The 17,187-nt window shown below is 36.0% G+C and overlaps 1 protein-coding gene across 28 annotated transcripts in view; it reads right to left on the bottom strand.

Moving 5' to 3' along the window:
- Positions 1-17,187, bottom strand: part of Rims2 (regulating synaptic membrane exocytosis 2) — a 427,098-nt gene that overhangs the window by 302,417 nt on the left and 107,494 nt on the right. For all 28 annotated transcript variants that reach the window (XM_069991192.1, XM_069991193.1, XM_069991195.1 and 25 more), the window contains one exon: positions 2,774-3,084. In XM_069991192.1, the coding sequence (XP_069847293.1) occupies positions 2,774-3,084 (311 nt within the window). The remainder of the gene's footprint in view (positions 1-2,773; positions 3,085-17,187) is intronic.

Below are 17,187 nucleotides of genomic sequence, written 5' to 3'. Positions count from 1 at the left end.
GAGCCTCCAGGTCTTTTGTTGTCACAGGCGTGCTTCCTGGGGAGTGCTGTTCCCTGTTTTTCTCCCCTCTGCTGAGGCGTATGCTCAGCTTTTGACTTCAGTTGGGAGGAGTTGGTTGTGTTGTTCAGGCACCGGATCCCCAGGCCTGGTTCCAGCCCCCAACTACAGCGAGCTCATTAGGCCTGTGCTGATGTGTATACCACCTAGGTTATGCAGCCTGGGGTACACAGTTCAAATTTCTTCTACTGTTGGTTGTCTTGACCCAGGGGCACTGATCCTGGCTTGGGCATTTAAGTTCCCTTCCAGGGGCGCTCTTGCTCTAGCCTGGCCAGTGGAGTGTGTTCCACGGGCTGGTGGAGCTCTCGAACAGTTCCCAGTTTTAGTGGGTCCTGTGGGCCGGGTGTTGGGGTAGGGAGTCTGGGTCAGGGTCTGGGGATTCCCTCCAGCTCTGGTCTTCCTTGAGGGATACACTGTCCCCTGTGGGGTACTCACCCTGGAGCTAGTTGATTCTGTGTGGTGTAGGTCGTCAGTTGCCGTTGCAATCTGAGTTCAGTTGGGGTGGTTGCGGGCTGGGCTGGGCGGTGGTGGCTCTGTGTGATTCTTTTCTGTCTCTGCCTCTATCCAAGCTGTCGGGTCCACAGTGTCCACACTCAGGCGGCTTCTGCGCAGGTGATCTGCAGGCAGCCCCCTGTGCCTCTGGGACCCAGTGGCGATTGGGCGGGTCTGGTGCCTCAGCGCAGGTGGTCTGCAGACAGCTCCCTTTGTCGTGCTGCCGGTGCCGGGCGGCTTTGGTGGGATGGAGCCTCTCTGCTCCTGTGGAGAGTGAGGGGTGGGGGTGGGATCTTCGTGGAGACTCCGGGCTGGTAGGTTTCTCTGTTCATGGCGATCAGCTGGTCTGCAAACCAGTACCTCAGGCGGCTTCTGTGTGGGTGATCTGCAGGCGGCCCCATGTCTCTGGGGCTCCGGCAGCCCCTGCTGGCTGGCCGCAGCTTGGCGCACTGCCTCACAGCCAGTAAAGGTTGGGGGAGGGGTCTTCGCTCTTCTCTGTTCTGAAATTCTTCTTTTCCTCTCTTTCTTTTTTGTTATTTTCCACCTCCTGTTTTTCTCTGAGTGTTCATCTTTTTGTTGTTGTCGGTCTCTTGGGGAGATTAAGCGTTAGAACTCGAACTCTCTTTTTGGTTGGGGAGAGCTGTGGCGTTTCCCTACTACCCCGTCGCCATCTTGGTCCCCCTTCTCGAAATGGTTTTTTTTATTGTGAAAATACCGTACAGAGGGGTTACAATAACATGGGCAAGATAATGAGCGCATTTCTTACCAAGCATTGTTGCCTCCTCCTTTGTTTCCCCTTCCCATCCCTTCCCATCTCTCCCCCACCCCCGCCCCCCATCCCTCCCTTTCCCCTGCGCCAAAGTTGTAAAGTTCGTTTTCAACACAGCATCTTGTACATCTCATTGTTGCAATGGGTCCACCTGTATCCCTATTTAAACAGTTTTTTTCCCTTCCCCTCCACAAATTATACCAACATCAAATACAGTGAAAACAGGGGTTGTACCGTCGGGGAGGGACATACAAAGCAACAAAGAAATATTTTATAAATATGTTAGAAACAATAGCAAGAAAGAAAAACCATTTGAGTCCTTATCTTGGGGTTCATTTCCCTAACATCAACTTATCTGACCTTTTCTGCTTGTCTCAGACATATACTAGTTATTGCAAATAAGGGAAACCATGGGACCTATGTTTCTTTGGGCCTGGCTTACTTCACTTAATTTTTTCCAAGTCTTTCCATTTCCTAACAAATGGGGCAGTAAATGTAAAAACTAAAATCATACTATTTTTAAGAGAAAATACAGAGTATGTTCTGACATCATAATATGCCCAAACTATAAATTTGAGAGAAGGAATCAGAATACATCATCTCTTATATTCTTAGGGCAGGTAATAATTCCTTTGAAAATACCCAAAAAAGCACTAAGCGTAATAGCAAATTATACATCACCAAAACAAAATTTTTCTTCATCAAAAAATAGTTAAGAAACTTTAACCAAATACATTTCAAGAAATTTCAAACCAAATTTTGGCAGTGCATAGAAGTTAAAAGGAATATAAAGCACTCAATAATTTAAAATAATCCTAAAACACAGAAAGTCTTTTTTTTAATACACAGCTCAAGAAAAATGTGAACAGCTACTAAACAGAAGAAGAAATATCTTCTTTTTGTTGGAGAACTCAAAACTAGAATGAGAGCTTGGCACTGGTAGCCCTCAGCTATAAGTCCTAGCTACTCAAGAGGTTGAGATCTAAAGGTTAAAGTCTGAAGCCAGTCCAGGTTGACAAATTCATGATACTCTTATTGCTTAAAAAAATAACAAAAAAATAGCAAAAGGCCAAAAGAAGAGATATAGTTCAAGTGGTAGAGCCCAAGCCATGAGAAGAAAAAAGGAAGAGTACAAAAGCCTCCAGTACTGCCCAAGAAAGGTGAGAGAGAGAGAACTATAATAATTCCACTAGGAAGTTTATAATTTAAAAAAAATTGGAATCCCATTTAATTGTATTTCTTTAATCCAGAAAGATGTTGATAACACTCACACATCAAACATAACCTAGCATATCTCAACTCCTAAATATCATATTCAGCATATGTAAAATGCACAGACATTAACATTACATTTAGACAACTCACTGTTGTCTAAACATTCCATATGTGTTTACTTCTGTTTGAAATGAAGATTAATAATAACCCATTTACCTAAAGATTAAACAAAATCTTTACCTGTCTGAAGCTATGTCACTGGCAATTTGGTGCTTTACTTCTGACCCATTCTTAATAGAATTCTGTCTTGTGAGCCCAGGAGATCGACTTTTCTCCACTGCAGGTATAGGTAAATCGCCTGAGGGTCCCTGGAATTGGACCTGCTCATGTAGCTTTGCTTTCTTCTCCTGAGGTGCCTCCTCATTTCTCTGTCCTCGAAGAATCTTTTGATCAGACTGCTGTGGTGTATTAGACCCACTATTATAAAACCATGCTCCTGATTTAGTGAGGATTTCTTGTTGTTTTCGGCACAAATTACATACCCACATAACCTGCAAAAGAAGACATAAGAAAAAAATTATTCTCTCCAAAAGTTAGAAATGGACGAAAAGAAAAACAGCAATTCAAGCCAACAAAAAAATTATATGGTAATCCTACTGAAATTAAAATGCAAGTAATTGCTACCACAAATTAAATAATTTATCATTTATTTTAATTTTGTCAGAGTAACTATAATGAAATAAGCAATAGTTACTGAGAATAGAAATATTATAGAATCAAATTACTAATGTATTTTTATTGCTAGTTGTTTATTTGTATTCTTTATATTTATTTAATTACATATATAACAAAGTACACAGAAAAATGAATTTTGAATTTAAATACTAACTCCCAGACTCCTTGCTAAAGACTGCAAAGTGAGTTTGCTGAAGAAGTTGGAAACCTACAGAACTTGTTTCCTTAAAAGAGAGGGATGTTAAAATACTATTTATTTTCCTGCATAATTTTGAAAATTAGAAACAATTTATATTAAAGTGTCTTCTATATAATAGACTTCCAGTAAATCATTTGTCAGTATTAAGGTCATCTCCTATCACCAATAATATTATATGATGTTTGAAGGGACTTTTATTTCATTTACATAGTTCCTAATGCTTAAAATTAGGCTAAAATATTATTAGCTCAGTAAAAATCTATTAATAGCTCATAATTTGTAGTAATCCATTTGATTTTTAATGTAGTCTTAAAAAATCATAAAATTACCATTTTAATAAGTTTTTTATTATGAAAATACTGTAGAGGGGTTATAATCACATGAGCAAGGTAATAAGTACATTTCTTTTTCTTTTTTTATTGTGAAAATACTGTACAGAGGGGTTACAATTACATGGGCAAGATAATGAGTACACTTCTTATCAAGCATTGTTGTCTCCTCCTTTGTTTTTCCCCTACCATCCCCCCCCAAATTGTAGAGTTTGTTACATTTCATTGCTGCAATGGGTCAACCTGTATCTCTATTTAAAGAATTTGGTTTTTCCCTTCCACTCCCCAAATTATACCGACATCAAATACAGTGAAAACAGGGGTTATACATTGGGGGGGGGGGAACATAAGAAGCAACGAAGAAATCACGTGGTATCTTATAAATACGTTAGAAACTATAGCAAGAAAGAAAAACCATTTGTGTCCCTATCTTGGGGTTCATTTTGCTTAACATCATTTTATCTGACCTTTTCTGCATGTCTCAGATATATACTAGTTATTGCAAATAAGGGAAACCATGGGACCTATATTTCTTTGCGCCTGGCTTACTTCACTTAATATAATTTTTTCCAAGTCTTTCCATTTCCTAACAAAGGGGGCAATGTCATTCCTTCTGATGGAGGCACAGAATTTCATTGTGTAAATATACCACATTTTCTTGATCCATTCATCTACTGAGGGGCATCTGGGTTGGTTCCATATCTTAGCTATGGTAAATAATGCTGCAATAAACATAGTTGTGCTGGTATGGTCTTGTTTGTGATCATTTGGATAAATGCCCAAAAGTGGGAATGCTGGGTCATAGGGGAGCTCTATGTGGAGTCTTTTGAGGAACCTCCATACTGCTTTCCAAAGTGGTTGAATAAGTTTACACTCCCACCAACAATGCAGTAACGTTCCTTTCTGTCCACATCCCCTCCAGCATCTGTTGTTATTAGAGTTCACCATCACCATTTTTAAGTGTACTCTTCAGGTAAGAACATTTACACTGTTGTAAATATAGTTCCCAAAACTCTTACAAACCTGAAACTGTATACCCATTAAACAACAATGGCCCATTCCCCTTTCTGAACTGCTGGTAAAAAAAACATTCTATATATTTATTATAAATATATTCTAGATATGATTTTAATACCTACATTTTTAGTACAGTAATCTAAGTAAACTACTGATTATATGTATAATCAGAAAACCCGTCAACCCCTTCTAATTTTTTTCTAATTCATAGAAAAAATTGTAAAAGAAAAGGTGAGCTATTTCAAGTGATTACTGATATATTAATGTTAAATACTGACCCTGTAAAGTTCTCCATATTGCTAAATATTTTATCATATTTAAATAAATTATAAATAAATAATATCAATATAGGTAATCCTATTAAAAGAAACCTTTAGGGTACAGAAATGAACTTATTAGATACACATAGTCCAAGCACCAGCATTCAACATAGTGTGTTCAGCTAAAACAAAGATGTTTTTTATAAAAATAGCATTTAAACTTTTTTAATGTTCCGTTGTACCAGTTTCATGTTTGTACAGCTCTTAATATACAGTATTGTACAGTTCACTTTTTTAATGTTTTGTTCTTTCTTTGAGTTAGTTGTATTAACATTTCTTTTTTCTCAAACTAAATGTAAAGCTCTCTGGAGAGAAGGATTATATTATCTGCTAGCATAGTTAGACCATATGAATCACAGAATTTAAACAGATTCCTGCACATATTACAGTGATAAGCTATGCCAGATGATTCTAAAATATGAATATATCTAGAATGAATCACACTCAGAGCCCAGTACCCAGATCTCCTACTGAACAAAAAGCCTGAGGGAAGGACACAGCAGTTTGTGACATCCCCCCTGTCAAAATCCTCCAAATGATTCTGATATTTGAATTTGAGAATCATTGTTTTGTGACAAGGATTCTCAACTCAATACATGAGTGAATTGCAAACGTGGTCTCCAGAGGGCTAAGACCAAAGGAGTGCATGAATATTCTCATCAGTTCACCTTAGTAAGAACTAAACGTGATACATATACTGTATTTCTGTGAAGCCCAATATGAGCTAATTGTTGGAACCATTACTAACCTTATTTTCCTCATCTGTTAATACCCACTAGATATTAATATAAGCATAAATTTTAAAGGATTATGTTTGACTAGTATTCACTATTGTGTATTAATATCTTTCTAAAACTCCCTAGACTATCCTCATTCATTGATATTTTTCTGACTAGATCACTTAAGCCCCTCTAAACTAGTATCTTCATATTCTACCATACAAATTATCTCTTAGGCTTTATTTACAGAGAGATTTTTTTTGTTTTATTGTATTTATTTGTTCTTGTGGGTTTTGTTTGCTTGGCTGGGTGGCTTTTAGGTTGGTTTGGGGTGTTTTGTTTTGTTTTGATGACTATCTATGCTTGCCCTTCAAATATCTGGGCCTTGAGAATTCAGGATTTCAGAGGATAGGATATTATTTCAAAGTGTAATGTTTTTGGTTTTCTGAGACATGATCTTGCTATTTAGTCCAAACTGGCTTCACATTTTCCACCCTCCTTCTTCAGTCTCCTGAGTGCTGGGATTACAAGCATGTGCCACCCTGCCTCAAATTATCTTTCTTTTTTTCTTTTACATTGATAGATTCTATAAACTTTAAAGTTCATAAATATCAAAAGTTTAAGAATTCCTAAATCCACTCACAGAAAGTACTACATAAAGACCTTATGTTTTCTCGTAGGCCTTTATAACACAGCAATTTATTAATTTTGAACTACCTCTCACAAGTGCATATATATAAATGCAAGATAATGTTTCACTAACTATGAGATGAATAATATTCATTAGAGGAAAATTCCATGTCCATGGAAAATATCTGAACTAATTTGGGAATTAAATCACAGGGTTGTGTAAATTAACCACATTAACCAAGTAAGCTAACCATCAATTATATTTCATTAACAAATGCTATTAAAAATATCTTAGATATATGTACACATGTAAATAACCAAAAATATGTTAAAGCCTATTGATATTACTGGTCCTGATATTTATCAAAAATATCTAGACCCCAAAGGAGGAGGGTGCAATGCTTGGTAAGAAATGTACGCATTATCCTGCCCATGTAATTGTAACCCCTCTGTACAGTATGTTCACAAATAAAATAAAATTAAATTAAAAAAATCTAGACCTTGCAATTCAGGATTTCAAAGTATAATGTATTATATTACCTTCCAGTCCTAAATATGCCAATCTTTTCAGTCATTATCCACATTAAGACATAAGGTTTCTAATGAACCACACTTGTCATTTAATACTAATGCTAATTCTACTAACTTTGTTGGTGAGGCTGAAAAAAATACTATTTTTTATTGTTTGATGAATTGTATATTCTTATTCATTCCCTATTATCTTGGGTGTTTTTGTACATTTTTTATTGTAAAATTACTGTACAGAGGGATGAGTTACATGAGATCCCCCAAAAAACTAAACACAGACCTTCCTTACAACGCAGCCATACCACTCCTGGGCATCTATCCTGAACCTCATGAGCCAGGATATGCTAAAGACACATCCATGTTCACTGATGTGCTATTCAGAATAGCCAAGATATGGAAACCACTTAGATGACCCAAACTAGATAAGTGGATCAAAAAAATGTGGTACCTATACACACTGGAATTTTACACAACTATCAGAAAGAATTAAATAATGTTATTTGCAGGGAAATGTATACAACTAGAACAAATCATGTTAAGTGAATTGAAGTAAGCCAAGCTCAGAGAGGCAAATTATGTATATTCTCTCTGATATGCAAAAATTAGACCTAAAATACACTGAGATATGATAAATCATACAGAATTTTAGATATTCACACACAGTGAGACCAAAAGAGTATACTCTTAAGAGAGAAACACAAAGGCGCAATGCCTAAGTGCCTATTAATATGTATATATATATATATATATATATATATATATATACACACACACACATACATACACAGTGATAAGAACTCCAAGATATGGAGCTTTTTCTTCCTTTTGTTTAGTTTTTAGGTTTTGATGATTCTGTCTTCTTTACCCTATGTATGGTGTATTCAAGTGTCCATCATCAGAAGGGGTGAAAGGAGGGTACAGAACTCAAGGGAAAAAGAGTGAAAAAGTGCACCAGTGGAGCTCACTGGACACTGATGAAAGTGAACTATACAACTCAGGGTAGAGTTCGTTTTCAGCATACTGTTTTGTGCATCTCATTGTTACAATGGGTCATCCTGTATCCTTATTTCAGCATTTTCTTATTTCCCTGCCCCTGCCCAAACTAGAAAAATGTACATACAAGATATAGGACACCAGAATCAAATACAGTGACAACAAGGGTTGTACCATGGGGAAAGAACATACAAAGAAACAAAAAAAAATCACATAGTATATTATAAGTGCATTAAAACAAACAGCAATAAAGATAAAACCTCTTGTGTCCCTATCTAGGGGTTCATTTTGCTTAACATCAGGTTATATGTTCATATGTACATAGTTTTTGACCTCTTCTGCTTGTCCTAGACATATACTAGCTATTGCAGATAAGGGAAACCATGAGACCTATGTTTCTTTGGGTCTGGCTTACTTCACTTAATAGAATTTTTTCCAGGTCTTTCCATTTCCTAAAAAAATGTGGTGGTATCGTTCTTTCTGATACAAATTTGTAAGGGGGGGAGGGAGGGAAGGAGGAGTTGAGGAGGTGGGGAGGAAAGGGATGATCGGGGAAAAATAAAGGAGGATATAACAATGCTCCATAGGAAATGGACTCATTACCTTGTTCATGTAACTATAACCCCTCTGTACAGTATCTTTACAACAAAAAATATATATTAATCCTTAAAAATGTGGTAAAAAAAAAAACAGAGACAGAAGGGACAGATTGGTAGTAAACGAGAGAACAAAAGAACTGTACAAAAAGAAATGTACTCAGAGACTGCCTCAGAGGCTGAGGCAGGAAGGTTATATATATAGGCCAGCCTGGACAACATAACCAGACCCCATTTCAAAAACAAAAAAAAAAAGTAAGCATAACAGTTACATTAAATAATCAGAGAAAAAGGAAAGAAAAAAATGTGTTATATGCTTATAAAATTTAAAGAAACTTAAAGGCCTGCAAAATTCTGTGTTTTTTTTTCATTTAAACAACAATAGAAATAAAAATAGTGACACAAAGAGAGGGAAGATTATTGGTTAAAGACTAGTAATAATGAGATCATTGGCCAAGCTCTTATGATCCAGGTAACTCTGAACAAAAATAATTTACTAGTTTCTACTTCAACCATTTTGGGCCTGCTTATAAAAGAATGTATTTTTCAAATAAAAAAAAATAACATGACAAAGTGTAATTCTATTAATGTAACTCAATCACCAGACTTGAAAATTACGGAAGATTCTAACTACTGATTAACAAACTTTTCCATTTCTTCTTTAAAATTACATTTCCCAATCTTCTTAAAGTTAGGGAAGGCCACAGCCTTATGACTAAATTCTAGCTAGCATATTATAGGCCACTTCCATGACCTATAAAATTCCTTTCATATGTTATCTTCATGTTGTTCACTTATAACCATGAAGATCAAGGAGCCAATGAAAAAAGGAGTCTGGAAACTTCAATGAGTTGATCAGACAACACCAGCATGGACTTAAATGGGTAAGAAATAAACTAAAACTACTTGAGCTACAAAAAAAATTGAGAGTTTATCTTTTATAGATGATAGAATTGTTTTTACTAAAGTATATCACCCAGAATAATCTTGGCATTTGAAGAGTATTATAAGCATGAGGATATTAAAGAGTTTCACCAACTCACAAGAAACAATTATACACATTTCCTCCCAGGAGGAGCTTGAAATCAGCAATAATAAGTATATGTAAGACTACAGAAGTTGAAACCATTTCCTAACAGTTTTTTTCTAACAAAACTGCTTGGTGCCACAAACACATATCTATTATATGCAAGTAAAAGAATATTATATAATTATATATTATATAAATTATATATTGTATATAATATATAATTATATAATATGTAATAATATAGTCAGTTACCAGTAGATAAATGAAGTTTTAATTTATAAAAATAGGCAAATAAAAATATTAATTCATTAACTATTTATGGATTTATAAAATAGTCACTAAATGACTAGTATACGGTAGAAACTGCTAAAAGCTGGCAAACACAGCTCAAGATAAATTTTGTTTGAGACTTTAAAGTGTAATGGAGAGACAAGAATTATACCAATATTGTTTAGATTACAATTACACAAGGAATGCATTCACATTATAGACCCCTTGATAGGTTCCTCTCTGGCCTTGGAGTTTGGAGAAAAAAACAAGGAAGTAAAGGAGGTCTGTAAGAGGCCTGCAAGTCCAGAAAGGTTCAACCATAATATTACCCTACCACGTTTCTATCATTGGAACCAGAAAGGTTCAACCATAATATTACCCTACCGCATTTCTATCATTGGAACCAGTGTCTTGTTTCTCAAAGGCAATCAGGGGCATTGGGATTACTAACCTACAACCCTCTTTTCTAGCACTGCCATAGTGGATTTGAAAAATGATGTACTTGTGCAGAATTATACTTTCAAATAGGTTACTTAAACAATTAAGAGATCACTGTAATCCTTATATTAGAGACTTCTGGACTATCAAATAAAAATCAGAAATTTGTCGCGTCTAATATCCCTGAGATAAGCAGCAAGATTTTCCCAGGTTCCCCATATACTGTAAGCCTGGTTGCTCCAGCTACAGTCACATTTATAGGGTCTTGCAGCAAAGTCTGTAGTTAATTCCATAAGTGTCTCAGAAGGAAGCAGCAGTGCAAAACAAGCTTTAACCCCAGGCATTTCCCAGTTTTGTTGTTACAAACTCTTCTCCTGGCTTTGAAAAATTAGTCACTAAGAAATGGAACTTACTTCTCTATTGCCTCAACAGCACCTGAAGAGAACAGGTACAGGTTGTTGACTAGCTTTGGGATACTCTAGGGTGTTCAGAACAGAGTTAGGCCATGCCTCAGCTTGAGTTATTCCATTTTTAAAAGTTCTACGTTGCTCTATTTTAAATATAACTTTTAATGCAAAATGACTTCATCTTGTTTATGTAAGTAAACAAGTACTATCCGCCAGCACACAGTGAGGCACGAATTAATAATATATTTCTTAAACCAAATAATTAAGTCTGTGAATATATATACACATGAGCTTATCAATCATAACAAATGTAATCTCTTCATCTACAAATATATAGGAAGGAGCATAGAAATGTGGTAAAAATACTGGAGTACGTGTCTAGCAAGGGAAAGGCCCTGAGTTCAATCCCCAGTACTGCCAAGAGACAGAGTATGCCAAAATTGACACATTGACAGGCATTCTGATCCATCTCTTAGTCACATGCCACACAACCTGCCCAACAAAATTACCTCAGCAAAGGACTCTTATCTCTGTCCCTATGCTCAAGTGTAGTTCTTGCCAGTGACAGATGGCCCACTTCAAAACTGCCTACCACCCCAGACCTGCATTTGGTAATTCTCTTAAAACTTCTTACATGGTTTTCTCTACAGAGACTTTCCTTGAATCCATAGCAGCTTTTGCCTTCAGTATGGCCCTATCTGCACCCTGTAGTCTTTTTAACCCTTTCCTAGCCATTCTGTAACACACACATCTATGTAAGACACATGGATGAAATATAATGTATGGTCTAAGAGTTAATATTGGTAATTAAGATTAGAATAAAGGAACCTGTGTTTGTCAGTGGCCACAAGTAAAGTCAGGAGACAGTAACTGTTGTAGCTTGTGAATTTATAATTACAATTTTATAAGGTCTTACATCATAGAAAAGCAGAAACATGTCCATCTGTGTTCCTACCATAGCTACTCATGACTACATAATGCCACATTTTTCCTTAGAGTCACTCAACTTAATTTTAGTCTAATAAGTACCTCCTTTGGATAAATTCCCCACTTCTGATAGCAGTATTTATTGTTCTACTGTTCTAAAAAAAAAGTGGAGGAGCTCTTCTTTGGTTGCAATCTGCATCTAATTCATAGTCTGCTTCTTCTCAATTTAGACAGGATTGTGTTCTACTATTAAATTGCCCCATGTCAATTTCTACAGGCACTGCTGATTCTTCTTAGGCTCTGAATAATCAGCTATTCAGCCAGTACCTAAGTCATCTGTTCCACAGCACTTTGACAAAGTTACTTTATACTCATTATGCTGTCTTTGGAAAGAAAGAGGTCACTGCAGAGACATGTACATATGTTTATGTCCTTTGTGCCATAGCAGAACTAAGGATAGTTCTAGAAAGTAAATTCTGGCCTTTTCTTGGTCTTTCTTAACCATGATGAATTGCTAAGTTTACTCTGAAGTGTCTATGAGTACAAGGGTAAAAGGACATCCTGAAAGATGAATCCTATCCAAAAACCTCAAATATTAAGGAAATTAAGGGTTATTCTTCAATTTAACCAATGTACATCCTCCCCTAGGACTACATCCTAAAAGAGCATATCTTTGATCATCTATTAGACTTACTTCAGTCATCTTTCTGTTCCCTCATACTATACAAAGAAAGAAGTGACAGGATTTTCCTTTCTTGTCCGTATACCTAATACTTTCTTCAACACCCTTGAAGTACTAAGCTTCAGTCTTCCCTCTTTATCTATTTCATAGTTTCCTTTAAACCACCCATTGTTTCAATGCTCAAAAGAAACTAGCTTATTGAGAAAATAATCTAGCTGTTGCTGGTGGCTCATGCCTGTAATCCTAACTACCCAGGAGGCTGAGCTCAAAGGATCAAGCTTCAAAACCAACTGATCCAGGAAAGTCACGAGAATCTCATCTCCAATGAACCACAAAAGGTCCGAAAGTAGAGGTGTGGCTCAAGTGGTAGAGAACCAGCCTTGACAAAAAAGTTAAGGGGCAGTGTCCATTGTCGGTGGGAATATAAATTTGTTCAACCACTCTGCAAAGCAGTATGGAAGTTACTCAAAAAAATTAAAACATTAAACTACCTTATGGTCCAGCAATTCCACTTCTGAGCATTTACTCAAAAGATTACAAACAAGGATATAGTTAAAATACCAGCACAACCATGTTTACTACAGTACTGTTCACCCTAATCAAGTATGAAATCAGCCCAGGTGCCCCTCAATTCATGAATGGATCAAGAAAATGTGGCATGCATACACACTGGAATTTGACTCATCCATTAAAAAGAGTGAAACTGTACTGTTTGAAAACAAATGGAAAGACTTAGAAAATTATGCTAAGTGAAGTAAATCATGCCCAGAGAGACAAAGGATCCAGGTTTCCCTTTATATGTGGAAGCTAGAGTTAGCCTACACACTCATAAGTAAATATGTTGGGTGGAATGCAAGTGTATACCAATATATTAACTGAAATACGGTAGATTTAAGGGAGATTCCTTACAAAGCCAAAATCAAAGTTCAGCAAAATAAAATACCAGGATATGGGTACTCAAAAGGGATGGGGTGGGGTGAAGGAGAAAGGGGTAAACTAATGAAGAGGAGAAGGGGTAATACAAACAATAATCTAATGTATATTCTACAATAATCTAATGTAAAAGGGGTGGGGTGAAGTGAAGGAGAAAGGGGTAAACTAATTAAGAGGAGAAGGGGTAATACAAACAATAATGTATATCCTACAATAATCTAATGTATATCCTAAGGGGTAGGTAGAGGAGGGATGGGTGAGAATGTTGAAATGGATGACACTGATCAAGATATATTATTCATAAACTGATTTGTTATTATTCATAAACTGATTTGTAAACTGAGTTGTTAATGGCAACTCATTTGTACAACTAAACTACTTAAAGATACTTTTTTTTTTCATCAGTAGTGGGGTTTGAACTCTGGGCCAGGGTACAGTCCCTGGGCTCTTCAGCTCAAGGTGAGCGCTCTACCACTGACAACAGTGCCACTTCTGGTTTTCTGGTGGTTAACTGGAGATAAGAGTCTCATGGACTTTCCTGCCTGGACTGGCTCTGAACCACAATCCTCAAATCTCAGCCTCCTGAGTAGCTAGGATTACAGGAGTGAGCACCTGCGTTCGGCTAAAAGATACATTTTTTAAATTGTTGGTTTCTCTATCAGATTAAGGAAAGTGAACCCTATTGCAGTTGCCCAATTGTCCCACTAGTCTGTGCTGTAGCACTTCCTTCAAACTGGCTCAACTGGATTCACTGCTTATTGCTACATTAACCCACCCTATCTTCTAAAAAGTTTCCACTCAAAATGCAATAACATTCTAAAATCAGAATCAGGTGAAACAACAGTGTAATTGTTCTGTATTATATAATGTGAAGAAAATAATTAGAATATTTGCTTTCTGTGGCATATTGATGATTCAATAGAGAAAATAAAATCATATTATTAGTCAACAGTTTTCCAGGGTTTAGAATTTACAAGTTATAATGCATAAATTACATAATTATAAATCATTTCAGTAGCATTAAAATAAAATCATGATTACAAAATAGAATTTTAACTTTCCTTAAAGTAGAAACCACATTCACATAAAAGGTTTCATTAAAAATGGAGATCGAAGCATGAAAATATTGAAAGAGGATATCTTACCAAAAGAAGAAGCTCAATTGTAACTCTATGAAGGTTAATGTGAATCTAGAATCAATGATGGTGAAACGCTAAATACAGAAGTATTGAGAATATTTTTAGGGAGGTGGGTAGCCCATCAGTACAATTTTATTAAGCCCTCATCAAGATACCACCATACTTAATAGAATTCACAAAATTGCTAGTGGATTTATTCAGATTGTGACAAGGACTATGATAGACAATACCACAGACAAATGATCTACAGATGTTACTAGTCATTCCCAATCATAATGAGAATAACAGAGCTAATGAAAATATGAGCAATAAACCTGCTCAGGAATCAACAAGGAAGGGATTTCAAAATTCTGAATAATCAGACTTAGGTTGTTTTGGCTTTAGCCAGCAACTTTTATATAAAGATCACCACGGATGGAGTTGACCTACTGAGTCCTCAAGAAATAACCTTATGGATAATACCTGTAACTTTAATACTCGTGTTCATAAACTATTCTCAAAAGTTTGAGTCCTGATTAGAATATCAGATGTAATCATTAAAATAGGAATTATGACTAATATTAATAGATGGCAATAATTTTTTTCAAGTAAAACACAAGTAAATGGATCCCACTCAGACAGTTTTTTTTTTTTCTCAGTAAGAAATCACATTAAACCAGGCCTGGTGGCACAAACCGATAATCCCAGCATTCAAGAGGCTGAGAAAGGACGTGGAAGCTTGACATCATTTGACCCATGTGATGAGACCCTTTCTAAAAAACAAACAAAAAAGAAACTACACCAAACAACAAATCAAAATACTACCAATGGATTATCAAACAATGCATATAAAAACTTACCTAAATTGAAAAGTAAAGTAAGGTTTCACTGACCAAGTTTCATTTGACTGGTTTGACAAAAGAAATTCTTTTTTCCTTTTAGCTAATTTGTTCCACATATTCAAACATACTTTTATTTTTTTTTAATCTTAAAATGTGAATTTTAAAATGTGAAAAGACAAAATCATTTTATCAATATAAATGGTAATTGGGAGAAATACTAAAGTTAACAATTCCCCCTTTTTGGTACACTGGCTTAAATCTAATCTGTCTTTTAGCATCTGTGTCTACAAGTCCAAGCTTAGTAAGAGTAGTCTTTTGAAAATTCTTGGCAATTCTTTTCTTGGTATACTTCCCAAAAACTGACAAGATGAATCACTAACCGGGTAATAAGTTGTACAGCCTAATGTGTTCTATTCTGTGCTTTCAACAAATTCTAGGAAAACACAAATTATACAATCAAAAACAATTTTTGATAATGGATTTCTAAGTTTTTGTCACATAATTTGGAAAGAGCTCAAATAATTGAGTGAATTCTTGTAACCAAACTCCTAATCTAAGCATTACTATGAGCAAATTTCTTTCATAATTACATCTATTAAAATAAAAGAAATAGAAGTGGCATGTAATTCTATCTCAGCCAGTAAAGAGTAATATTAATCTACACATTTATGAACAACTTTGAAAGAAAACCAATCTTGATCATTCCCTTGAGAATTGTTTCCTGTAAAAAAAAATTCACTTCTTATTGGTAATAACGGTTCATCAAAATACCTTATTTTAGTAAACTGTGTATTTATAATTACCATAGTTAAACTCAACCCAGTAGAATCTGTCCAAAACTGTAGACCTTGTGGCCACTGAAATTTTCCTGTTTCATTTCAATAGTATTCAAATTTAGAAGAAACAGATTGTAAAATGATGGATTTTAAAAGATATATTGACAGGTACTTATGGTTTATACATGTAATCCTTGCTACTCAGCAGGCTGAGATCTAAGGATTACAGTTCAAAGCCAGTCCAGGCAGGAAAGTCCATGAGATTCATCTCCAATTATGGATCATGAAAATGTAGTACACACACACACACACACACACACACACACACACACACACACACACACACACACACACACACACACACACACACACACACACACACACACACACACACACACACACACACACACACACACACACACAGGAATTTTATGCCTCCATCAGAAAGAATGACAGGTAGTGAAGTAAGCCAGACTTAAAAAAACATAGGTCCCATGGTTTCCCTTATCAGCAATAACTAGTATATATCTAGGACAAGCAGAAGAGGTCAAAAGCTATGTACATATGAACATATAACCTGATGCTAAGCGAAATGAACCCCAAGATAGGGACACAAGAGGTTTTATCTTTATTGCTGTTCGTTTTAATGTACTTATAACGTACTAGGTGATTTTTTTTTGTTTTCTTTGTATGTTCTTCCCCCATGGTATCAACCCTATGTCACTGTATTTGATTACAAATATATTATATCTTGCAAATATATTTTTCTAATTTGGAGAGAGGAAGGGAAATTACAAAATGCTGAAATAAGGATATAGGATGACCCACTGTAACAACGACATGTCAAGACAGTATGTTGCAATCGAACTTTACAACTTTGTGGGGGAGTGAGGAGGGGAGGTAGGGAGGAAAGAGATAGTATGGGGAAAAATAAAGGAGGCAGTAACAATGCTCCATAGGAAATGGACTGATTACCTTGCTCATGTAACTATAACCCCTCTGTACAGTATCTTTACAATTATATATATATAAAGAACAAAAGCCAGAAGTGGAAGTGTGGCTCAAGTGGAATGCTAGCCTTGAGCAAAAGAAGCTCAGGAGAGGCTGGGAAGGTGACTCAGTAGCAGAGTGCTTGCCTCACATGCATGAGGCCCTGGGTTCAATT

This window comes from Dipodomys merriami, unplaced genomic scaffold (genome assembly GCF_024711535.1).
Source record: "Dipodomys merriami isolate MVZ:Mamm:240054 unplaced genomic scaffold, mDipMer1.0.p SCAF_4, whole genome shotgun sequence".
NCBI lineage: Eukaryota > Metazoa > Chordata > Mammalia > Rodentia > Heteromyidae > Dipodomys > Dipodomys merriami.
Note: the sequence above shows the minus strand (reverse complement) of the source record. Positions and strands in the feature narration are given on the sequence as shown.